The 26,301-nt window shown below is 28.8% G+C and overlaps 5 protein-coding genes and 2 pseudogenes across 6 annotated transcripts; 5 read left to right on the forward strand and 2 right to left on the reverse strand.

The window, feature by feature from the left end:
* Positions 1-1,096: 1,096 nt before the first annotated feature.
* LOC149889572 (uncharacterized) lies at positions 1,097-5,130 on the forward strand (annotated as a pseudogene). Its single transcript, XR_016451747.1, has 2 exons — positions 1,097-1,439; positions 2,536-5,130. The product of XR_016451747.1 is annotated as an uncharacterized LOC149889572 (transcript).
* Positions 5,131-5,184: 54 nt separating this feature from the next.
* LOC149889573 (uncharacterized) lies at positions 5,185-8,946 on the forward strand. Its single transcript, XM_090084990.1, has 6 exons — positions 5,185-6,267; positions 6,340-6,390; positions 6,570-6,639; positions 6,980-7,735; positions 7,823-7,921; positions 8,424-8,946. Exons 1-6 carry the CDS (start codon positions 6,100-6,102, stop codon positions 8,465-8,467), a joined length of 1,188 nt encoding a protein of 395 aa, XP_089941116.1. The 5' UTR covers positions 5,185-6,099; the 3' UTR covers positions 8,468-8,946.
* A 4,154-nt stretch (positions 8,947-13,100) lies between these two features.
* Positions 13,101-13,993, reverse strand: LOC145185110 (uncharacterized; annotated as a pseudogene).
* A 1,772-nt stretch (positions 13,994-15,765) lies between these two features.
* LOC145183804 (uncharacterized) lies at positions 15,766-17,354 on the reverse strand. Its single transcript, XM_080059282.2, has 4 exons — positions 17,198-17,354; positions 16,687-16,814; positions 16,356-16,584; positions 15,766-16,123 (listed from the first exon to the last, which is right to left on the reverse strand). The coding sequence occupies exons 1-4, from the start codon at positions 17,290-17,292 to the stop codon at positions 15,865-15,867; spliced, it is 711 nt and encodes a 236-aa protein (XP_079915408.2). The 5' UTR covers positions 17,293-17,354; the 3' UTR covers positions 15,766-15,864.
* Positions 17,355-17,415: 61 nt separating this feature from the next.
* LOC145183802 (serine/threonine-protein phosphatase PP1-beta catalytic subunit) lies at positions 17,416-20,738 on the forward strand. Its single transcript, XM_080059279.2, has 8 exons — positions 17,416-17,584; positions 18,263-18,391; positions 18,931-19,161; positions 19,277-19,381; positions 19,617-19,688; positions 19,779-19,930; positions 20,014-20,148; positions 20,234-20,738. Exons 1-8 carry the CDS (start codon positions 17,533-17,535, stop codon positions 20,348-20,350), a joined length of 993 nt encoding a protein of 330 aa, XP_079915405.2. The 5' UTR covers positions 17,416-17,532; the 3' UTR covers positions 20,351-20,738.
* A 2,520-nt stretch (positions 20,739-23,258) lies between these two features.
* On the forward strand, positions 23,259-24,552 carry LOC145182916 (BLOC-1-related complex subunit 5-like). The gene has a single exon (XM_080058191.2). The coding sequence runs from the start codon at positions 23,259-23,261 to the stop codon at positions 23,808-23,810; it is 552 nt and encodes a 183-aa protein (XP_079914317.2). The 3' UTR covers positions 23,811-24,552.
* A 41-nt stretch (positions 24,553-24,593) lies between these two features.
* LOC145182915 (uncharacterized) lies at positions 24,594-25,799 on the forward strand. The gene has a single exon (XM_080058190.2). The coding sequence runs from the start codon at positions 24,746-24,748 to the stop codon at positions 25,697-25,699; it is 954 nt and encodes a 317-aa protein (XP_079914316.2). The 5' UTR covers positions 24,594-24,745; the 3' UTR covers positions 25,700-25,799.
* Positions 25,800-26,301: the final 502 nt, after the last annotated feature.

The following is a 26,301-nucleotide window of genomic DNA, read 5'->3' on the forward strand; positions in this document are numbered from 1 at the left end:
GTAGAGCTTCAAGAATGGTTTAAGGAGAAGATATATTATTTAAAACATTAAAATCAGTTTATAGTATAATTTCATTAGTTTTTTTTATCTACATTTTAAACGTAATAAGTATCTTATCAAAAGCGGCATGGTAGCGTCAGCTTTAACAAATAATTAACAGAGTTTTAGAAACAATTTCTTAAACCTTTTCATTAGAAATTTTATTATCCAAACTTTTGAAAAATATTTGTTAAAAAAATGGCATTTTTTATGAAAATAAAAATTCGGTGGCCATTATAGAAACCGGTATTCATTTTTGTATTTATTTAATGAGATGGTCCGTAAACGATCGTTTAGTCAAAAACTCGCCAATACTTTTTTGTTTGCGTTAAACGCATTAAGATATAAAAGGCAAGAAAAATAGTGTTAAAATGCTCTCTATTTCTCTTTTTGTTTCTTTATTTCTTTTTATTTCCCTTCCTTTTCTACAAATTTTTTCAAGCTATTATTTTTTTAGGACTCTTCTTTTTTTTGAAATGCCAACCAGTGCAAACGTCAAGAAAAGAATCGAAGTAAAGCCTGCTTAGTTTGTCAAAGCTGTTGACAATTCTCAATAAACTAGAATCTATTATATTTTTAGCCCAAATCTGTGATCATTAGAAAGTCTTATTGTTTCAAGATTTTCAAAAACAGCCAAATCTAATTTGAAATTCACATTCAAAAAAACACTAATGGAAAATTTCAAAAGAGGAAACTGAAAAGGTAAGCTGAATTTTAAAAAAGAGAAGATAATCATTAGATTTGATTGAACAATTTTCACAGGCCGACATTTACTTATGGAGCAAAACTCTGGATAGCAGCTTTTTTTGGTGTAATAGAAACATCAAGGTTTTTTGATAGCCTCAATTTTTTCAGTAAAATCTTTTTCAAGTATCATTCCAAAGCATGAATGAGAAACAGCCTTTTTCTCTTTGAAAAGCTGCTATCCAGAGTTTTGCTCCATATGTAAATGTCGGCCTGTGAAAATTGTTTAATCAAATCTAATGATTATCTTCCCTTACAAAAAAACCCAGCGAACTTCCATTGAAAGTTCACTGGAAATGTAAAAGATCACTGGAAATGTAAAAGATCACTGGAAATTCACCGAGTTCGCTGGGTTTTCCGCAAATTTTACGACTTCGCTGGAAGTTCACTGGAAGTTTAACGAAAAACGTCATTTTATTTCCAGTGATCTAAAACCTTAGTGGAAATTTAGCGCTGATTTTCAATAATCGAAAACGCCGCGGGTTTCATAACTTAATATTGATATAACTTTTGCTAACATAACTTTTTTGAAATTTGACAGATATAACATCTTGAAAATTTTTTTCCAATTTCTGTAATAAAGTAAACGTTGTTTTTTTATATCCACAGTTTCAGTTTCTATTATTTTAAGTTCTACTCAATTTCCAAAACCACAGGTATGTTGTTCAGTATGTTCATTTTAATTAAAGCGAATACATATTCAACTTTATAATTTCACAAAAATTTATTATTATAAATTTCTTTATTGTAGATTATTGAACATAATAGATAATGATTGATTTACATATATATATATATATATATATATATATATATATATATATATATATATATATATATATATATATATATATATATATATATATATATATATGTATGTATGTATGTAAATTTAGGGGGTGGGAACAAATTATTTTCAAAAATGCTGTTTTTGGGACACCCTAATACACACACACACACACACACACACACACACACACACACACACACATATATGTAATCCCCTAAATGTGTTCTATCCCCTAATCCCCTAAATGTGTTCTATCTAATACAAAAACACTAGGTTTAAAATTTTTTTGGAATAAAAAATATTTTAAGGGGTCCTTATAATTTCAAAAAAAAAGTTTTTCAAAAATATGTCAAATACATACATACATATATATATATATATATATATATATATATATATATATATATATATATATATATATATACATACATACATATATATATACACGTATATATCCAAATAATTTTAAATGTATTCTTAAAATAGAGGGCTCAATGTTCTTAAAAGAACATAGCAATAATAAATTAGTAAAAATCATTTATCAAACTTGTTTCATTTTCACTGTGTTTCATAAATTAAGACATCAGAAAATTTCATCAATTAAGACTCATCAGAAAATTTCATCAATTAAGACTCATCAGAATAGATATTTTGTAAGTTTTATAATTTTCAAAAGAATATTAAATTTTCTGAATAATTATAAAATTTTATACCTCTTAAACACCTTTATTTAACATATATATGCATTTGATATTTATATATACATCATACACCTGATAAAAAAATTTTCATCAAATAAAAGTATAGTTTGTATTGTATATACTAAAGAACTAGCTGTTAAATAAGCATCATTGTTATTTAAGCACAATTAGGTTAAGTACAATAGTTTCTCTTGTTCTCTTTCTGATGTTAATCTTGGTTAACTAAAGTTTAATTTTGCCTGCTTGTCTCTTTTATTTTAGATGCCTAGAATTGGTCGCTACAAGAAATGGCAATCAGGCGAAGTAAGTATTCCAAGAACAACACGTTGGAGGATGTCAAAAGTTAACTGTGCTCAACAACAGAATGAGAGCACCTCTGATGACAATGATTCTATTGACGATGAATTTATGGATCATTTATCTGACTTAGATGAACCAAAAAATGAAACAATCAATGATGAGTTTGATGAAAATGAAAGTTCAGAGAGTCCACCTCTGTATCCTGGCTCAAAGATAAATGTCTCTAATGCATGTTTATGCATAATGACTTTTGTTTTGCGCTTTAATTTGTCCAACGAAGCCTTAGAGGCGTTGTTAACTCTCTTAACTATTTTATTGCCACACAGTGTTTTGCATACATCTAAATATTTGTTTTTGAAGTTTTTTAAGAAGGAAAAAGAGTTATATGAAAAAGTTTTTTTTTGTGATGTTTGTGAAGTTGCTTTAAGTCTTAATAAGCAGTGTACAAAATGTTTGAAATATTTTACATCATCCTATCTTCATAAGAAATGCAATTTTTTTCATATTTTAAACATAAACAAACAGCTTAAAAATACTTGCGATAACAATTGGGCACATTTAGCAGATCTTGAAGAAAATGGGCAAGCAACAATTAGACTTGTTGTTAATACTGATGGAGTTCCCATTTTCAAATCATCAAAGTGGTCCTTGTGGCCTTTGCTAGCATCAATTCATAGTTTTCCATATTCATTGCAAATTACTAATATTTTGTTTTTTGGTCTCTGGTCGGGTTTTAAAAAACCAAATATACAATTATTTTTATCTCCTTTTGTTGATATTTTTACTAACCTATCCACTAATGGTATACTCTTATCTAATAATGTTCGTGTTTTTTTTCATGTATCTATTTTTTCATGTGATACAATTGCAAGAGCTCTGGTTTTTTGTCGCAGGCAATTTAATGGTTATAATGGTTGCCATTGGTGTTCTTCTAGAGGGGAAAGAGTTCCAAAAGGCAGGGGGTCTTGTATGACTTATCCATTTTCTGATGTTAGTATGAATTGTAGAAGCAATAGATTTTTTTTGTGTTAATGTGGTTGAAGGGTTTTTAGATATTTCACCATTAGTAAGATTGCCTAATTTCGATTGTGTAAATGGAACAGTTGTTGATAATCTGCACTGTATAGAGCTTGGTGTTATGAAAGCTATGCTTTCTTTATGGTTTGATAGTTGTTATTCTGGTTCTATTTTTTCTATTCGTAGACACTGTACTGTTATAAATAATCGGTTATCTGTAATTAGTGTGCCAAGCAATATAAGGCGGACTCCACGATCATTAAGTTGCATAAAGCATTGGAAAGGTGTTGAGTTTTTTAATTTTTTAGTTTTTTATGGTCCTGTTATTTTATGTGATATTTTGCTTCCGAAGTTTTTTGATCATTTTATTCTTTTATCTAATGTTGTTTTTATGTTAAATAATAAGGTATTATCTGAAAGTGTTGTTAATGAAGCCACATTATTAATTAATAGATTTGTTTATGAATTTCCAAGTTTGTATGGTAGAGAGAATATGTCTTATAATGTGCACCAATTACTTCATCTTCCCTCATGTGCTCGTCTATGGGGGCCTTTATTATCTTATTCTTGTCATCAGTTTGAAAATTTTAATGGCATTATTTTATCTCTTTTAAATGGTACTCAAGATATATCTACTCAAGTAATAGATCGATTTTCATATTTAACTACATGTAACATTCAAGCTTCTCATTCTAATATTATAGACGAAGATTGCATTGACTTTTTGGATGACATGTTATTTTCTTATAATTTTAATTTTAAAGGAGTTATTATTGGCTCAATTAAAGTCTTAGATAAAGGCTGTAATTATAATATTCCTTATTGTGAGAAACTGTTTTTTGAGCATTATTTAGGTAAGCATATTTTTGAAATTCAAAAATATTACAAAGTTTCTATTGCCAAAAACATTTACCATATTCGTCATAAGAATGTTCGTCATTGTGACTCACTTGTTAAACTTACTTGTGGATCATTTTGTAGTATTGAATATTTCTTTATTTTTGAGATGAATGTTTTTGCTTGTGTTAAATTTTTAAAAACAAGTCCGAAAGCAGCTAAGCATATTTTTATGTATACTTATGCAGAATGTCTATCTATAATTTTTGCAGAGCAAATTATACAAAAAGCTTTTTTGGTTGAAGATTGTGTTGTTAGTATTCCTGATTTATGCCCTTTTTAACTCTTCTATAATTATTCTTTGCATAATATTATTATTTGTATTATTATTGCTTTTTATCTTTGCATGATGGTTTGTTTGTAACATTGAAAATTTTTTTTGTGAGCTGTTTACATAATTTTTTTTTGGTGAACTGTTCTTTTTTTGGTAAACTGCAATTTTTTTTTGTTAACTGTAATTTTTTTTTGTTAACTGTAATTTTTTTTGGTGAACTGTAATTTTTTTTTGGTGAATTGTTATTTTTTTTAGGTGAACTGTTGCATTTTATATTTGTGATAAAAAATTACATGTAACCTTCAACAGTTTATGTTGGCTTGTCAATTTTGTAAAAACTTCTGGTTTAAAAATATTGTTTTTCTTTAGAATTGTTTTTTTATTTTATAAAGTTAATATTTACATTTTCTATAACTACTGGGTTACTGTTTTTTTTTTTTAGGGTTACCTAGGTCATTTTATTCACTTTCCTACACAGCAACAATTAGAGTGTTGTTATTTTAAGCGGTAGTGGTGTTGTGGTAGAGCGCTCGCTTTATAAGCGAGAGGTTCCACGTTCGATCCCCACCATGTCCCTGGTAATACCGCGCTCAACTTGTTTCTTCATGCAGCGGCCTTGTTCATCAAGGTTTGTGTTTTGGAGTTATAGAGTTGAGAGAGGGTTATAACCACAATTAAGTAGCCTCTTCATCTGCAGTGGCCTTCTCAGCCTTGAGGAGGTGAATTAACAAAAAAAAAATTTCAGAAGCATGGTACTGGTTAAAATTGGATAATTTTCATTTGATCTACTGTCTCCCTAGACCGTTGCAATATCGGTTACAATATATTTAACTGCTTATTTGTTGTTACAATTTTTAAATACTTAAAGTCTTATTAATATACATCTATAAATTTATGTAATACAGATCTATAACTATACATTGCTAATGAGGTATTAGATTTAATAGCAACTTATAATTTACTTCAAAATTTTTTCAAAATTATGTATTTATTTGTAATCTTTAAATTTATTTAAGTCTTAGTATTCATAATGTCTAAGTTTGCTGTTGTACAATGGTCTCGCAACGGAACTGTCTCTGTTGAATGGGATACATCTGTACTTAACAGGGCTTTTCTTGTAAATAACAAAGAGGGTGATATAAGATACACAAAACTTACTAATTGAGATGAAGGCCCCATTGAGAAGGGTAAAGTTATATGTGTGGTTGGTAAGCTTCAAATTTGAAAATGTTTTAAGTTTCTTTTGAAATTTTATATTTAAAGTTGTTAATTATTTCAATTGCGTATGTTTCCAGCATTTAAGATATTTCATATAATGACATCGTTAGTAGTCTTTTATGTTTGATGTATTACAAACATCTGTTTTTAAAGATATATTTAACATTTATGAAATAGTAATTATATTATTATATTTAGACAGTTTAGAAGAAGCATTATTGAAAAAGGGCTCACTTCTCAAGAAAAAAAAAGATAAGAAATTGCTAAACATAACAAGTGAAATTGAGGTTTATATATTATAAAATTTACTTTGAACAAGATCAGTTCAAACTCTGGATAAAACTTTGTTTACTTTTAAGGGTTCTGTTAGAGTTGAATATATAACAGTTCAGCAAATGGAGTTATTGTTGGTAAGTTTATTCTGCTAATAGTTTCATTTATAAAAATGGCTTTAACTCTTCCAAAATGGAAACTCATCAAAATCATACAATTTTGGAAAAGCAGACATTAGGCATAAACAAAAGTTGATTAACCTATCCTGTTTATTCATAAAATATAGTTTTGTGTCATATATTTTTACAATACCTAGAATACTCATACTATAGCATTAAAAGAAGATTTTGCTAAGAAGCTAACAACATTGTACAAAAAAATAGAAAGTAAGTAAACAGTCATTTGTATTCCAAATAAAATACTGGCATAGCTGAGATCAATTTCGGCAATTCTATTTCTTTTTTTTACAATAATAAGAATTTTATTATAAAATGTTTTAAAAATTTTAAATGGAATTATAACAGCTAAACATTTGCGATTTACTTTATCAGATGTTTTATGACTATTTCTAGTGTACTTCATTTTTCTTTTAGACATTCACTGCTTGTGACCATTCAGTAAATTTAAATGTTCAACTTTTCTGTTTTATAAAACCCTCTGTTTAAAATACCCTCAGTTTTATAATGCCCTATGTTTTTAAATGTATGGATTTTATTTCACTTTTAGGGCTTGTTAGCAAAGCAGAAGAAGGTGACTTAAGCGAAGAGTTGCCAAGAAAGAAGGCAAAAATGTTGTTTTCCCAACCACCAACAACCCATTCAAAACCATCTCCATTATATTTACAACCAACAAATTCACAAGTACAACCTCTTTTATCACAAACATTACCAACAACTCCTCCTTTCTCAACCCAATCCCAACCCAAACAATTCCAGTCTTTTTCAACTAATGACTCCATTAATGATCATCCTGATTCCTCACTTTTTCTTAACAATCATAATTCGTTTCATGAAAATTTGTTCAATTCAATTGAGTTCAATCGACTTCAATCAGAAAACATTCAATCGACTTCAAATTCATTTCAAATGCCTTCTCCACCTTTTTCACTACCAGCACAACTATATTCTGTTCCACAAATGCCACCACCATTGTTGCATTCACAACCAACATCGCTAACAAATTCACAACTTCCACTATCAATCCATTCACAACTATCAGAACAAGTACCAGCACATTCATTAGTTTCCCATACAACACAACCAACAGATTATATATGCAGTGACAAAGAAGTCACTGAAAACATAATTCCTAATAGAGTCTTAACAGCACCAACAGGAAAAAAGCTGGTCAAACAGTTATTAGGCCATTTTTATGAAAGAAATAAGTTGGTGAGTGCTTCGCTATCAGGAAAAAAAGGCTCTTCAAAGTTTTCTGTTTCAAAAAAAGTTGGCCTTGATCCAGCTGTGTTGCATTTAATAACAGGTAAAAAATTATTAAATTTTAACACTTATACTCTGGAATTCCATAATCAATTCAATTCGAGAAATTGTTTATCTGCAATTTTTACAGAACTTACAATATCCAAGTTTCCGAATTTTTCGAAAAATGATGTCAGTGTTGCGCTCTGTGAAAAAATTAATGACGAGCGCAGAGCTTATTTTAAAGCAGGTATTATATTTTAATTGTATTACTTTTCGTATTTAATTATAATTATATCACTAGTTTTCATCTTTTATAAATAACAAAATTTTGTTAGGACTACTATGCCTTAATTTTATTTTATAGAAAAACAATAAATAATAGGATTTTTTAATTTCAACTAGCTTGTGACTATCGTCTGATTTTTTATTTTTTTATTTTAATCTTGTAATTATTATTATTGATTTAGTATATTTTTTTAGTATTAATTATTTTGATTACCGTATAATCTCTAATAGTAAGGCCAGGTTTATGTTTCAGTGTCACCAATCAAATTTTTTTATTTTAAAGTAATTATCGATTTTTAAATATACATATGTTTTTGTTTTTATAATTTATCCTTGGTTTTTAAAGTTAATTATGTTTATACATGTTATACTATTTTAAGTTTGCTTACTATTTTACTGTTTATTTTATATATGTTTTTATATAATTATTATATATGTCCTTTATATATTGTATCATTTTTTAGCTCCGAAGTCCCAAACGGAAAAGAATGCGTCAAGCACAATTTAAAAGACATACTTACGAACGTACTCACGAACTTACGATTTTCTTTTCTTTTTTTTGTTTGTTTTTGTTTTGATTACTTGTCTGTAGAGAACGAACACACCGCTAAACTCATGATTTTTTTCGCCTCAAAATATACTAAAATATACTAATAAATAAAATTTTAAAAAGTTTAGATAAATTATCAGGAAAAATAAACAAATTGCATTTATTCGAAAACAAAAAATGTACGTACGGCCTTTTGGTTCTCGACTAATGAGACATTTTTTTTATTCAATTTTTTTTCAAAGTTTTTCAAACAAGCTCGTGTAAGCTTATGCAAAATGATTATGCTTTATTAAATTTTTTTGTAGATTATGTTTTATGATTTAAATCTCTATCAAAACAAAAAAATAAAAATACAACTGATTTTCTGTTTTGTTTGTTTAAATGGTTAAAATAGAAAAAAATTTGATTTATGAAAATTTGTATTCATACTTAAGGTAGTTTATTATTTATACATTGTATTTTTATTCTAAATATCGATATTTTTAAATAAATGTTATATTAAACTTTTTTTTTTCCTATGCTTAATTTGTCTTATTTCGCGCTTCACGGTTTTAAATATTTAAAATGTTTATGAACGTTTTAAAAAGTATATATCCTAAAAAATAAAATTCCAGCGAATTCGCTAAACTTCCATTTTTTATATATAAACATGAAAGTTAATTTTCATAGCTAATTAGCTATGAATTCATAACTAATTAGCTATGAAAGCTTTTCTAGTGAACTTCCAGTGATCTTTAAAGATCACTGGAAGTTCACTAGAAAAGTTCACTGGGAGTTCACTGGGTTTTGGAACAAGATCACTGGAAGTTCGCTGGAAAAGATCACTGGAAGTTCGCTGGGTTTTGGAACAATTTTTCACTGGAAGTTCACTGGGTTTTTTTGTAAGGGTTCTCTTTTTTAAAATTCAGCTTACCTTTTTAGTTTCCTCTTTTGCTATCAAAAAATCTTGTATAAACCTTGATGTTTCTATTACACCAAAGTGTAATAGTAACATCAAGGTTTATACAAGATTTTTTGATAACAAAAGAGGAAAGTCGAGGTGTTTACATAAACAATCTAGTGAGGTACTTCACTTTGAATTTAAATTTCTTTCTCATCGCTACAAGGGTTTGAATCAGTAACTCTGATTATGAAAAGAAGCTCCTTTTGCCGTTGTTGATTACAACAGCATCATTTTTAGAATCTTTTTTCTGGAAAGAATATGTTGTTGTTAAATCAACACAATAACTCCAAAGAAAAGTTTTTGTGTTGATAAATTTGTAACAAAATTATCAAGTGATTTAAAATTAGCTTCATTTTCGTTGAACCTTTGTAAAATTTTCAAAATGTATCTTTTAGGCATTTTTTGAATTCTTAACGTTAAATTTTAGAAATCGTAACATGTGATGTTTTTGACTAAATTGGTAAGTAATAAGATCTTTACTTTTTAAAATGCTTATAGCAACTTTTTACCTTTATTCTAACTTAAGTAGACTCAAGTTATTGGTCAAAAGGCCACTTTGGGCCATTTTTCGGGGAATATTTTGATTCTCTTAACCGTGAATGAACGCATAAGCACATAACCATGCATTCGTGGTTGACAAGTTTCAAACTGGCGCACGTTTCAATTTTCAATTTACAGCAAACGTAACCAATTTACTTTTTCGTCGTTTTTTTCATTGTTGACAAATCAAGTTACAGGTGAAAGAGAAAGAGATACGCGTGAAAAAAGTTAAAAAGATACAAGGCAAATTCTCTGGTCAACGATGACACATTCTTTTCAACTTTTATAATTTTTAGAAATTCTATTTTAACATTTAATAAAGATATTTTATCATTACTATGATTAAAGGATTGTTACAAAAAATAACCAAAACATTTTATCAAATAACTTGGCTTTAAACGCTTTAATTGGCCAACTACTGAGGCGTTCACTCTTTTTATTCATTTCAATTTTTTAATATAAAATGGCGAAGACAGAACAAAAATATATACAGGTTAATTTTCACACGTAAAACAATTTCAATTTAAAGTGTGTATAAGAATGAACAATGAAGTTTGTAGAGTTTTATGTTGTTTTCAACAAAATTGAGAAGGATTGATATTTCAGATAAAAATAAAAAACGTTGGGATAAATAATCTTAATTAGCACTCTGCTATAAAGTTGTAACTTAGTTAAACGATGAATACGATAGATCTTAAACAACTTTTAATTATGATCTTTATAAAATGTATCACAAAACCAATTATGATAGCTGAAAAAGCTGCGAATATGACTTTGAAAACCCATGGTGTCTTAGTAAATCTCAATATCAGCTTATTATACATTCTTGTCTTATGCAAAATGCGGACGTATTCTCAAATTTTAAAACACTATCAAAAGCCAAAATAGCATGATATCCAGAAAAGCTTAATTTAATGAAAATTCCACAAAATCCACTTTTCAAATAATGGGTTAATAAAAAAATTTCAAAAATTTTTTTATTAGCTCTGAACAATCGAATCTCAAATGATAACCAAACAGACAGACGTTTCTACTTAAAGACTGGAATGGATAAACCATTATGCCAAACCATTTAAAATATTAAAATTTAGCAGACTGATCTCAGTAAAAGGTGTTATCTCAAACTTCATTGATTCTATTGAAGTTGAAAGTTGGAGTCACGATTATTTAGACAAACTCAAAATTATCTTATTCACGTCTCCAATATCAAAAAGAAATAAAAGGGCTAGTGCAAAGTAGAAGCTGAGAACTGAGTGGAACTATTAGATGATTCTTATTAATTTTGTAATATGCTATACCTTGTAAAATGAAAAAAACTTCTGACCAGAGCTTTAACAATTGAGTTATAGTTTATACATTACTGGATTCGGATATTTGAAGATAGTGTTTGAATTTTATCTGAGATTATAAGATATCAAGTTCTAGTTTAAACACCTAAACATAGATTTAGTAATACAAACACAGGAAACACAACCAGGAGAACTGCTGAGACAGCAGAGATACTTTCTCAAGTTAACGTGCGGTTACTTGCGCACGTTAACTTGAGAAATACCGGTGGATATAATCTTTAAGCTCAGTTCTTTGAAAGCAATATGGAATGCTTGTTATTATTTGACTTGAATGTCTGAATTCTTGAAAAGTGCAAACAGAGGGAGAGGGGTGGTTTTTAGAGCGGTACACGGTGCATAGGAACATGCTCTAAGACCTTGCAACACATCCCCAGAAATTTTTTTTTTTTGATTATCATTAGAAAACATTTTCATCATTCAAAAGTGTAAACAACTTTTTTTTAGTGGGGACCTGGGGAGAAATCACATGTTTTAGGGGAGTGCCCAGGAATTTTGTTGTTCAAGATAGGTAACTAAAAGGCATGGGGAATACTCAAGTTTCTTGTATGTAGTTACTGGTGTCAAATGAGGATGACTTGAAAAAAATTAGGGTAATTGGAGCTAAACCAACCCTGCCCCGACCCCTAACTGCTCCCTTCCTAGAACTACGTCTCCTTTAATCATAATTTTTTTTTTGTTCTATCATAAATTAGATCAAAATTCATCGACAGATTTCAAATTTCATCAAAAATACTATTTTTGTTTGAGATTTATAAACATGCAAAGCTTAAAATTACCTTCAATACCCCCTGATATAACTGTAAATGGTCATAACTTTTAAACGAAAAATATTTTTTTGATGTAATTTGAAATCTGTTAATGAAATTTCATTTAGTTTCATATAAGACAAGCAAAAAATTGAAAAGTGTTTTTAGGAACCATACCCTAAGGGAGGGCTATTAGGGGTCGAGTAGGGTTTGTTACAGTTATTTATTACAGTAAAAAAAAATTTCTGGTCTTTATGGTTAGATTATGATTGATATTTTACATTTCAAAATCATTCTAAACGTTTGTTCATATGAGGTTTAGTATTTTACTTTTTACAAACTACATTCCTGCAAATTGAAAGCTACTTTAAAAGTGCTTGTAGTTGTAAGAAACAATAGCGTTTTTTAGCGCCTCTATATAGTTTGGACTGTGCTCTACAACATTTCTCAATCGCCAAAAATGATTGAATTCCTGATGAATGGATTTGAGACCTTGTTCGGTCCAGTAAACTAAGCCTATAGAATATAATAGTACAAAAGAAATGCAAATTTATAACAAATATTCGTCATGATTTGAGCAAATTTTACGATTCAACTGTTGAAATATAGATTTATCATACCGAAAGATCCACCTTTCATGTCGATGAATTCGATAATATGTTGCTCAACTATGTGTACCGTCAAAGGAATTGTAGCCCTTAGAGTTCTATAGCTCGTAGAGAACTCTTCTAAATATTTGACATATGTGGAGCTTAATCATTTTCCAAAACAACCATGGACTATTTTTTCAAAATCTCTAAATACCTTAATGTATTTGGCAGCGGAAACTTTAAGGCTAGACTCCTGAAAAAACAGTCCAAAGCTGTCTACGTTTTTAAGTAATTGCAAGCATTGCCTTTCAAACGATGCTGCCCTTGGTAGGACACTCTGCAGATGTTTATCTGAGACAGATATTGGTTAACAAACTGTAACCCACACTCCTTATTTTCAAATGAAATTTTTTTCAATCTCTTTTAAATTTTGTCTACAACACCTAGCAGTATATGTAGACCAGGAATAATTACAGGTTCTAGTATTCTTTTGTTTTTGTCGCCTGTTAACAAAGGGGGATTAACAAAATTTGTATACCTTTTTCCTTTTTTTAAATTTGCACCATCAGCCATCCATTGGTCGTACAATCGACACAAAGATTCTAGAGTATAATGATCAGCTTTTTGAAAGTCAGGAGGTGACGTCATGCAATACGGACGAGGGTGCTTTGATGTTGCAGTTTGTTTTCCAACCATTTGAAGCAAAACCTTTAGATCTTCAGATGCTGTGTAATCTAAGGATGAAATGTTTAACTTATCTAAAATTAACTGCAAATTATGGTATTTTTCGTTCAATGAAGACAAAATGGCCATTATAATAGTTTTGTGGATGCTTGAATCTTTAAAATCTTTGCACGCATATCCGTCACACTTGCTCAGTTTCTCTGGAACTTTATTATTTTTTAACTCTGGTTTTAGGGTTATTGACAGTTTAACTTTGAGGAATCCCTGCCCTCCATCTACACCTAATTTAATATCAGCATCATTTTTTCCTTGACTTCTGTGATGAAGTACCATTGCTACAAGCTCTTCAATGTCATTGCAATACACAATAGGAGTATCTTTTTCTACCAACTATACATCCATAAAAAATTGAAATGAATGATACAAATTGCAATCTAGTTATCAAAAAATATTTTTTTTGGTAATAGTTTGCATACCTCTATGCTTTCATTTAGTTCTAATAGCAATTAGAGTTTATCACAATTGAATAATTTTCCAATCATTTCGTTGTTCTCAATCAGTTTAATATTCAAATCAGATTCCACACTTTTCTGTCCTGCCTCACTTCTCAGAAATTGTACAACTTCAATCATGTTGCGTTTACTTAGAAATCATAATAAAGTTATTACAAAAATTTGCTTTAAACTCATATCAAAATTAGTTTAAAAGTATTTTTAAGCAACAAAAACTTAACTGACATGTAGTTTTAATTGAAGTTAGTTCAATTTATCTAAAGAAAAGAAAGGTTTCTTAACCTCAGTCTTTTCGAAAGAGATAGTGAGTTGCACCCATTTTCACAAATAAAACATTCACATTTTCTCCCTCTAATAACTCTGGTATTCAGGTCTAAATTTTATAGCAAATGTATAGCAACTATATATAACTAAAATAACGTTACTAAATTTTAACAAAAGTAAATTAAACATAAATATAGTTATAATTACCTTCATAACAGGGCCTCATAGTGAAGTAATGATCAGTCCCTGCAAGCTTTTTTCTACATTTCGAGCAAAGCATTGTAGAAAAGTCAGGGTTATCCGCTGAATAATTTTTCCAGAATATAGTTTTGATAAGGTTTGATTAGTCATTTTTCTTTTTATTAAATTAAATAAGTTGTTTCAGCATTATTTATTGGTCTTAAATCCTTGCCTTTCCTGAAGCAGCAAATGCAAAATTTTTTAACAAAATCACTGTTCTTTTGCATGTTTAGGCATTTTAAATGAATGTTTCAAATAAAAACTTCTTATATGGATTGATAATATTGGCATAATTTATCAAATGCCAATATACAAACATGCTTTCAGTTCGTATGTCAACGCTTGTGAGGAGTTATTATGCAACTGTTAACAATTAGCAACTGCTAGCTTTTACTAATTGTTAATAGCAAAAGGTTGCTTTGGTTTGCTTTTATTTCAGAAAAAACTGAAAATTACATATTTGTCAGTAAATTTTAAAGTTAAAAAAACATTTTAAATTACATTAAAAAAAGAATTGATAAATCTATTACAAACATTTCTGAAAATCTGAACACAGGGGCATTGGACATGATTTTGTGGTGTTCGAAACGATCCCCCGAATCCCCCCTAGGGTATGGTTCCTAAAACCCCCTAGGGTATGGTTCCTAATTTTTTGCAAGTCATCCTCATTTGACACCAGTAACTACATACAAGAAACTTGAGTATTCCCCATGCCTTTTAGTTACCTATCTTGAACAACAAAATTCCTGGACACTCCCCTAAAACATGTGATTTCTCCCCAGGCCCCCACTAAAAAAAGTTGTTTACACTTTTGAATGATGAAAATGTTTTCTAATGATAATCAAAAAAAAAAAAAATTTCTGGGGATGTGTTGCAAGGTCTTAGAGCATGTTCCTATGCACTGTGGCTAATGGCCTTCAAATTAGTTATTTTTTTATTTTTTATTTTATTTAATATTGATACAAATTTAATGTAGATGTAATAGATTAACTAGTTAATATTTTATAAGATATGCATAAGTTCGAGTTAAAGTAATTGTTAAAAATTAGCTCATGATTACCTTGATAGCCTTTAGAACTGCTCTAGCTTTTCATTTTTAGGTCCAATACTCAAAATTTTTTTTCCTTTACATGTATGAAGTATATGAAAAAAACATTTTGAACTTTGTCATTCTTCAAATTACTTTTTAAGTATCTGTAAAAGTTAAACTATAGGGTTTTTTTTTTTAAAAAAAAAAAGAAAAATTAGAAACAGAATTAATAATTTGTTTGCAGATAACTTAAAGAATTCATTTTCTCAAGCTAAAAGATACTAAAATTAGTCCTCAAAATTGATCATCTAACTTTCCATTTTAGACCTTCATAATATTAAACCATATCATCTAGTAATGGATCGAATGTATAAAACTCATCTATTAATGGATCGAATGTATACATTTAGAAAATACTAATAATTTATTACTGTAAAAAGTTTTAAGATTAATGAAATTATTCTTCATCTTTAGGTTTTTTCTTTGTACTATACTTCTTCTTTTTCAATTTTTCAGGCTGTTTTTTGGGGAGTCCTTCTATAACTTCTTTTGCTCTAGGATCCTTTGGATGTAAACCCAGTTTCTCTATATATTTCTTATTACGTTTTTGTTCTTCCTGATCTGCTAATTGTTTTATTTTCTTTTCTCTTATCTTTGCCTTATATTCTGCAATCCAAACTGGCATCATTTGCATGTTTAGTTCAATATTTTTTAAACTAAAAGAAGAAAAGAACAAAACTTGTTACAAAAACAGAAAAAGACATACAAAATACCAAAAAAATAAGTGCTCAATAAATGCCTTTTATCTAAAAATTCAGTTGCCCAAAACCAGGGCTAGACACACTGAGTCAAAGTGTGCCTACTCTTGGTCAAAACTTGCACTACTGCAATTTTTGCTTAAAAAACAACCAAGGTGTAGTAAAAGCATTTAATAGTAAAATAACACACCGTTCTTCTTTCTTTAAGATATGCTGCCTCACTTTTGGCATTGGATCAATCATTCTGTCACGGGAGGGAAATACTGGAAAATAATGACCAGCTTTAATAAGCTCTTTTCGTTTTTGTCGAAATCGATATCCATTAATTTTTGGTGGCAACCATTTATTTTCACCAATTAGCTTTTTTCTTCTTAACTGAAGAAGTTCTCTTACTTCTTCAGAAACACGAGGTGGGGGTTCTGGAACATAACATTTATAGAAATATCTGACACACCTTTTCATCAGCATAATTCAGCATACCCAGGGTCCAATGTGCATGACAAATAAAAAAATTAAAATACCTTCCATTTCTTCTCTTGTTAAATGTGGATATGGAGTAAAATATTGAGCATTGTGTTCACCAAGAACTTGGTGTGTTACTGGTAAGACACGTGGAGTCTTGTAAAGATAAACACTTGTTGATATAGACCTAGAAGTGTAAAAAAAGCAATATATTTAACTAGAGTAACAAGTATAAAATTTTATAACTCAATCATTTAATCCAAATGGTTATCCTTGTATATTGCTAAAGTTATGATCTGCTTTAATGAAGCAAATTTCCATTTTAAGAAAATTTACTCCGAAACTTGACTGCATATGTGTCACAAAGTAACTATCTTTGTCAAAAAGCTTTAAAGAAATTTCTTTTTTTTTTTTTTTTTTTTTCTTCTTAGAAAAAAAAAAAGTTTCATTATGAACAACAACTTTGTATATAAATTGTTAAATAATAACTAAGAGAGCCATATAAAGTGTTCTTCCAACTAAGAAAAATCGAAAACAAAAAAATTAGGATAAGATTTTACATTTAGTTACCTTAGTTTAAAAAACTTGTTAAACGATCGATAAACCGTTGCAAAAGTGACAGGCAAAGTAGTGGACGCCATGCTCCTCATCTTAAGACGTAACATGGAGTAGTACTATAAATACCCCGCGGTTATGGGTGAAACCTTATATTGTGGTGTTATTCACTAAAATACAGTCATGCGCATTATGAATAAGATACTCGGTTTTAATGGTTTTTCTCAGGAAAGTACGACCACGGTGAATTATGTTTAGTTCGTACCGCGGGAGTACCGTATCGACCAAAACCTTTTCCTTCCATTGAGCTTTGTTTTTTTAACTTGTTCCGAATTTATCTGCTGTTAAGTATGGCTGAAGCGGAACTTAATATTGATTCAATTATAGCTCGTCTTCTTGAAGGTAGCTTATTTAATAAATTTACTTCGCTTCGTTATGAATGTAATGTTTTTGCAGTATCAACGTAATCCAGGAAGAAGTACTTAAAGTATTTAGATGTTTCAGCTTAACATTGAGGCAGTGCATTAATACTGACTCTTAATGTTAAGCTAAAACATTTGACAGTCTTAAGGAGCTGCCCAACTTTAGACACCTTGGTAAAAAAGAAAAACTTAAACTCTGTGTAAATGTGTACAATCTAGTTTGCTAAGTGAAGCAATTAGTTGGTAAATTATATTGTCAAACTTTCGTAAAAATGAATTTAAATGGAAAAGATTCCACCGATGTGCATTTTTGACAAAACATTTAAATAAATAAGTAGAAGTTGTGCTGATTTTTTTTAACATCATTGATGATAAATATTAGTTAAGTCATGCTTTAAAATTGCAGTTACTTGTGTATTACATACATACATACAAACATACATACAAACATACATACAAACATACATACAAACATATATACATACATACATACATACATACATACATACATACACACACACACATACATACATACATACATACATACATACATACATACATACATACATACATACATACTAGTCCTCATAGGGTTCAAAAAATTACAATTTATTACTGTATAAAGCATGGTTTTCCTCTTTTTATATTTATTCTTTAGCTCGAGGAAAACCTGGCAAACCAGTTCAGATGACAGAGGCAGAAGTGCGTGGACTTTGTGTAAAATCTCGAGAAATATTCTTAAGTCAACCAATCTTACTAGAACTTGAAGCTCCTTTAAAAATATGTGGTAAACTTTATTTAGGTCTTTAAGTTTTTTCTTTATGCAAAGTAAAAGTTACCTTATAAATTAAACTTTAAACATAAATTTGTTTCTTTATATAGACATCCTTTTAGAGTTTGATATATTGTATACTATGAGCTTTTCCATTCGCTATTTATACACACACACACACACATGTAAATATATTCATATATATATATATATATATATATATATATATATATATATATATATATATATATATATATATATATATATATATATATATATATATAAAATTAGGAAGTCATTTGTAAAAATGTTAGAATTGACTCAGTAGTTTTTGCTGTAATTTAAAATAATTACCCTAGTGTCTAAGTCACTTTTTCAATGAGTTTAAAAGTTGCACTTCAATTTATGAAATGATAAAATTTTGCAGCCATATGAATTCTTAAAAATCCTAATAACATATGCAAATTTTATTTGCAATAATGCTCATGCTTAGTGGCTTTTTTGCTATTTGTTTTATAGTAGTTATTTTAATTAAAAGTATGGTTTCTTTTTAGGTGATATACATGGTCAGTATTCAGATCTTCTGCGTTTATTTGAATATGGAGGTTTCCCCCCAGAGGCAAATTATCTATTTCTAGGTGATTATGTAGACCGAGGAAAGCAATCCCTTGAAACAATTTGTTTGCTCTTGGCATACAAAATCAAGTACCCTGAAAACTTTTTTCTACTAAGAGGCAATCATGAATGTGCCAGCATCAACCGCATATATGGCTTCTATGATGAATGCAAGTTTAACACTTAAATTTGTATTTTGATAAAATATAAGTTATAAATGTAAACTCTATTATTTTTGATTTTTCTGTTAAAACCAAATGTAGAGAAGAGTATTTTACATTTTAGGCAAGCGTCGTTTTAGCATAAAAATTTGGAAAACTTTTACTGATTGTTTCAACTGTTTACCCATTGCTGCTATTGTTGATGAGAAGATATTTTGCTGTCATGGAGGTTGTTGTTTTTTAAATTTTAAAAGCACATTTAAATCAATTCAGAGTTTTTTTTTGTTGTTTCATCTTCATTTGGAATGTGAGTTTTTTTGTTTTCTGTTTCCAAAACAAGTTTTCAAAAACTTCTCACTGCTGGTTTTGATTGATGTACAATACTGGTTTTTAATGTATATTTATTTTGATGCTTTATTTTTTTTTTTGTTGAATTTTTTTTTTTTAAATTTATTATTGTTAAGGTCTTTCCCCTGATTTGCAGTCTATGGAGCAAATAAGAAGAATAATGCGACCTACAGATGTTCCAGATACCGGTGGGCATAGTCTTTAAATATTACTTTTTACAAAGAGCTCCTTAGTTGATTTAGGTAATAGATAGTAAATATTCTTTTTGTTTTATTGAGGTCTTCTATGTGATTTGCTCTGGTCGGATCCTGATAAAGATATTCAAGGATGGGGAGAAAATGATAGAGGAGTTTCATTTACTTTTGGAGGAGATGTTGTTGCTCGATTCTTAAATAGGCATGATCTGGATCTTATATGTCGAGCTCATCAGGTACTTTTTAATTTATGTTCTGACTTAAACTTCTTTAATTTTAAGTTGTTTTTTTTAAAAAAAAAACTATTATGAAAATTTAGGTTGTTGAAGATGGTTATGAGTTCTTTGCTAAACGTCAACTAGTGACCTTATTTTCTGCACCCAACTACTGTGGTGAATTCGACAATGCTGGTGGTATGATGAGTGTTGATGATACACTAATGTGCTCTTTCCAGGTAATGGTTTTTTTAGTTGGCATTATTTAAGTTTTTAGTTATATATCTATAATTAAATTTAAAAATGTAATTTTTTTTATTAAAGATATTAAAGCCAGCTGAAAAGAAAGCGAAATATCAATATGGGGGATTGAATTCAGGCCGTCCAATAACACCTCCTCGTAACCAGCAACAAAATAAAAAAGCTAAAGGAGCGAAGTAAAGATTTAATGTAATTATGATGGGTATCGTTATGATACACAATAATCTTGATCATTAAAAATGCTTTGAGGTTGTCCGTTTATATATTTTTAAAAGAAATTCTTAACCGATAAGCGATTTTCTCACCACTTTTTGTATTATCTTTTAATAAATTTTGGTTTTGTGAAAAAATCTGTGGTGTGAAATGTAAAAAGTAGAATTTCTTGTAAATGTGACTTAATTTGCTATGTAGTTAATCAATTCTAGTAAAAAGTTTTTAATGTGAATCGGATTTCAGTGTGATTTTTTGTGCACCTAGAAATGTATGTCTGGGTTGGGGATCTAATTTGAATCCTTTTCATCCAATGTTATTGTAAAGACCTTGTTTTGCATAAAGTTCATATATTAAATGTTTTTTTTTTTCTTTCTCAACACCAGCCTCTCCATTTTTGAATAAAAGACCTTGCCTAATTCATTAAGAAAAAATTTTAACAATAGAAAACAAATATTATTTGAATGAGTCTACAGTGGTTCATGGTGATAGACTATTAGAGTATTCGGGCCACAATTTGATCTGAATAACCCATGACGTCCTCAATATAGCTTTTGCAATCAACTTTTTTTGTCAGATCCTTAATAAAATTGTGCTTTTAAAAAATTAAACCTAATTGAAAACAATGTTTGTTACATAAAGGCTCTATTAAAGTGAGAGAGGTCAGCTGACCTAATTGGGCAGAACCTCCACTGTAAAGGGACCTTCATAGAATCCTCAATCCAAAAAAAAAAAGCAAAATGAACTTTTCTAAATTTGTAACTTTTTAAATTTTTGTTGTAATACGTAAGTAAGGAATCGAAGGATTCACATTAGTTATCATTCATTTACAAGCTTCACTCATTTAAATCTTAATAAAAACTTTAACAATGAAATTTTACAATTCAAGTTTTAAATCCAACTCACAAATTGATCACAAATATTACTTTTCTTATTATTGAAAGTGATGTAAATTCCAAATTTATTTAATGTTTACTGTATTAACAAAAATGTGAAGTATTTTTATAAAGTTTGTAAATTTCATAAAAGCTAATTTAGAATAGAAATAAAATTTGAAAATGGATTAAAATTAATAAAGAGCATTTGAATGTTGAAAAGGCAAAATTCACATTTTAATGTAAAAATTTAATACATTTTGATCAAAATTTAAAAATCGAGGTTAAAAACTTTAAAGGCTCGAATTTTTAAACCACCCGCGCCTCTTCTGGGCTCTGAAAGAACCCGTATCTACCATATTTTATAACTAATCAAATAAAAAGGTATTATTTGTAAAAAAAAAAATTTAAACTTATCATTTAGTTAAGTACTTAAATCTGGTAAAATATTTAGTCAACCTTTTTCGAAATGTTAACCTTTTTTTTTTTTGTAGACTTTAATAAACAATTTATGAAGTATGTGCATTCAACTATAGCTCTAATAAGCGTTCGTTATATGTAGATATGGGTAATAAGAAATATTTATCAATTCAAAAAAACTATATCTCTGTTCTGCTTTAGAGCAGAACAGAGATATAGTTTTTTTGAATTGAAAAATTGAATTGATTTTTTGAAAAGACTTTTATCACCAACTGGTGATGAAAGTCTTTTTCAGGTCATGTCAAACAAAGCTCCATATGTGAAAAGAAAGCTAGAGAAGAGTAATTATCCAGCTGCATCATTCAGACAATTAAACATTAACCTTCTGTTAAGATTTGGTCCGCTATTTGTGGTAAAAGGATGGGAAGGAACAACGAATCAACTGCAGTATAAAGTTGTATTAGTACATAAAATGTTGCACCAACATAAGGAATGGTTTTCTTCAGGTGAAAAAAAAAACTTTATGCAAGATGGAAAAGCATGCCATACCGCTTAATTAAACTTTTTTTTATTTTAACGGAGTAGACTAACCATAGAATGGCCACAAAACACCTTAATCCTTAATCCGGTAGAGAACGTTTGGAAGTTGCTAAAGAAAGAAATAGCAAAAGAGTATTTCACAAATAAACTCGTTTTATCAAAAAAAAAATCATCTATCACAGGAATTATAACAAATATCTCCGAAAAATGACTAAAAAATTGTATTATAGGCCAGAAAGAGTAAAAAATGTTATTAAGTCTAAAAGAGAAGTTACAAAATATGAAATTGTTTGACTCTGCTGTAATTATTTCTTAAAAAACATGCTATCAAAGTAAATAATGCTTTGTTTGTCACTAGAAATCCCATTTTTTAAGTTTTGATAACTTTTAAGAAAAAAAATTGCGAACAATTCTTAAAAATTCAAACACTCAGATGGGTTGCATATAACTTGATCGTCAAAAAAGTTGTACCATAATTTGTTTTTCCGATTTCTTTTCACGTTTGTTTATATCAGCGAGTTATGCAGCGAGCCAAACATTTTGTTTTTATAAACTTAGATATATATAATAATATCATGTTAATGATATGTTTGTATTTTAGTGATGTTTAGTAAATATTTTGCATAAGGATTACTAAACTACCTTTTAGAAATAGGTTAAAACGCAAAAAAAAATAATAATAGTTATAATAAAAAAAAAAAAAAAAAGAATTAAGATGAATAATACCTATTTTTTTTAAATTATTATTTACTTTCTTTTGCAATTATTTATTGAGAAAGGGAATAAATAAAAAATTCCTTTTTTTTTTAAAGGGCGTATAAGAAATGATTAAAAAAATCGTTATCTTTTATCTTTTTATTTTATTATTCTGTAACTTTTTATGTTAATCAAATGCCTATTTGTTAAATAAAAATCAGGGTATGATTAATTTTGAACTTAATCTTACTTATGAACACTTGACTATGTGAGTGTTTTGTAAATATAGTTTAAATTAAAGAAAACAAATTATTTCTAAATAGTATATACATAGAAGAGTGAGAGTAATGGGACAAGAGCAGAGCACTCAAAGTATGTCTACAGATGGAAACAAACATGCTTTAGTAAAAAAGAAGGAGAAAGCAAAGCTTGAGGATATTATTGTTGTCTCTAAGGTTGATCAGTTTGATAGTCATAATCAAATTGATAATGATCTAAATAACTTGAAAAAAATTAAGTTTTCAAAACCAGTAATGAACACTATATCAGTAAATGAATTAGACTATTCATTACCACATATTACATCAGGTCCTTTAACAGAAATTGTGTTACGCTACCAATTACATTTGACTGAGTGTGCTCAAGCTGTGGCTTTCGATCAAAGTTCTCTTTCAATGCTCATAAAAGAGGTTGACTCTAAAATGCATGAGCTTTATAAATCTACTTTGAATCAACAAATATATATGGAGAAAGCCATTGAGCAAATAGAAAATGTGACTGAAGTCTCAAAAGTTCTGGCTAAAATTGAAACAAATTTGATGAATTCAAAAATGCAGCTCAAGATGCTAAATCTCCAATTACCTATTGAAGAACAAATAGTTGATTCAGAGTTTTTTTAAACAACTTGTATTTAATTTAAACTTGTAAAGGAAATGTGTATATTATATTTGATATAAGATTTTTATTCACAGATCAGATTAAGTTGCATTCTAAGAAAAAATGTCAGTTAAAAGAAAAAGAAAACTCAAGAAAATAATGCAGAAAGCTCCTCTACAGTTCAAAGAAAAATGTTATGAAGGTGATATACATTTTGCTAGTTCAATACATGTAGGTGACCCTGTCCAACTACCAACCCGAAAACTGACTTACCAGACATCCTCTGATTGGGTATCACCACAAGTTAAAGGTTCAGAGGCCAGTGCACATTGTTTAACTATGCAGTCTCACAGAAAGCTCAGACCAAGACTAAATGTAACTTCTCGAAATTTAAATTCCTGCAAAAAGATAGATTACATTCCAATAGACATATCAGTTACAATAACACCAAAAAAAGAAGCTCATTTAGAAAGAATGTGTCCTGTGGCAAATGATATAACAACACCTAACTTTATCTTAACACCAGGGAAAAATGCAGAAATATCATTATCAAACAACACCTTTGGGGTGCATTTTATTTTTCAAGGTGAAACTCCAGTATGTGTTAAAGATCATGTTGTATTAGTTGAAGATACCCCGATGCCATTTTAAATAATACTCTTGAAACAAATTTTTTTTTGTGTGTGTTGAGAAATATGCAACAATCCATAAAGTTTTATTAATGTGACTATTGTTTTTGAATCAAATATACATTTATATATCAAAGATTGTTTTTATATCAAACTTTAATATCATTTGTTCACCACTGCCTTTATTAAGTAGTTACTATTATTTTAGATTTAAAGTTATGTCTATAAATTTAATTTTAACTATGTAATATAACATAAATGCTTGAAATGTAATTTTTGATTTTTTTGTTTAAGGCCTTTTGTTAAATGTCATAGTTTACACTTTTCCTATGCAAATGTCAAATAAAACAGTTGTGCTATATTCACATCCACTTATGGGGGATTTAGCTGGTGAAGTACAATCAGAGTGTTATGGAAAACAAACAACAGTAATCAAAGGAGATATTCTGTGGTATCGTTTTCAAGATGAATGGCCTAACCTTTTCATTACAGATGTAAAAAACCAATGCTCTGGGAAGGATGTTGTTTTTATTGGTTCTTTACATTCTCCAGAAATTATATTTGAGCAGATTGCTGTACTCTATTCTTTACCTCGCTATTTTTGTCGATCATTTACATTTATTCTTCCATACTTTCCTACTGCCACCATGGAGCGTGTAGATACAGAAGGGAGAATTGCAACAGCTTCAACTATGGCTCGTATTCTTTCAGCAATACCTCTATCAACTCAAGGTCCATGTCAGATAATTATTTTTGATATACATGCTTTGCAAGAACGTTTCTACTTTGGAGATAATGTTATACCAAGGTTAGAGTCAGTTGTACCATTATTATTGGAAGAACTTGATAAAGAAGCATCCAATAAGAAATTCTCAATTACTTTTCCTGACGATGGTGCCTATAAACGCTTTCATACAGTTTTTCAGTCAAAGTATCCATTTATAACCTGCATTAAGATACGCAATGGTGATGAAAGGGTAATTAAAATCAAAGAAGGGACATCTGAAAATTGCCATTGTGTTATTGTTGATGATTTAGTCATGACTGGAGAGACATTGATTGAATGTGCAAAGACACTGAAAGATTCTGGAGCCCTTTCAGTAAGTGCATATGCCACTCATGCTGTTTTTCCAAAAGATTCTTGGAAAAGATTTACTGAATCAGATCTGTTTCAAACATTTTATGTTTCAGATACTATTCCACATGCCAGAGAAATTTCTAAACACAAGCCGTTTTGTTTGTTGTCAATATCAAAAGTTATTGCAAGAATTCTGCAAGGATAAAATATTAGCATTTCTAAAAAAAAATTTTAGGTTCTTTTTCAGCATATTCATTCAGGTTCTATTTCAGCATATTCTTTCACTTATAAGTTATTTAAATTTACTTTTACTAAGTTATTAAATCTTTGGTAATCTTATATCTTTTTATCTTTTTTTGAAACTTTTTCATCAATATTGTCTTTTTTTTTAAAGTTTCAATAATTCTATCAAGTGGTTGTTTCAGTTCTATCTGGTTGTATTATTTTAATATTTAAGAAATTCTTATTTATATTTTTCACTGAATAAGTATTTCACAATTACTTGTTGTTTTTTTTTTTAATTTTTAAGTGGAGAAAAGTTTCGAAGAAATGTCAAAGCATCCACTAATTCTTTTAAAGACTTAGTTTTAAAAAATTCTTTTAATTTTTTTTTGTTTAGTATTTTATTTTGACTTTTACAAATTCTCTTTAGTATAAGTGCTTGTTCTATTTCATTTTAATAACTTTGGTTTTTTATCAAATTTTACAAATAGAATTGTGTAGATAGTTATTTACAAATTCTACTTGAATATTTTCTTTTTCTTTATAATTAATTTTCTTTAATGTGATGTAAATAAATTTGTCATG

Source organism: Hydra viridissima, unplaced genomic scaffold (genome assembly GCF_058129835.1).
Source record: "Hydra viridissima isolate aposymbiotic clone 2 unplaced genomic scaffold, HvirCarnegie_v1 scaffold_4, whole genome shotgun sequence".
Classification (NCBI taxonomy): domain Eukaryota; kingdom Metazoa; phylum Cnidaria; class Hydrozoa; order Anthoathecata; family Hydridae; genus Hydra; species Hydra viridissima.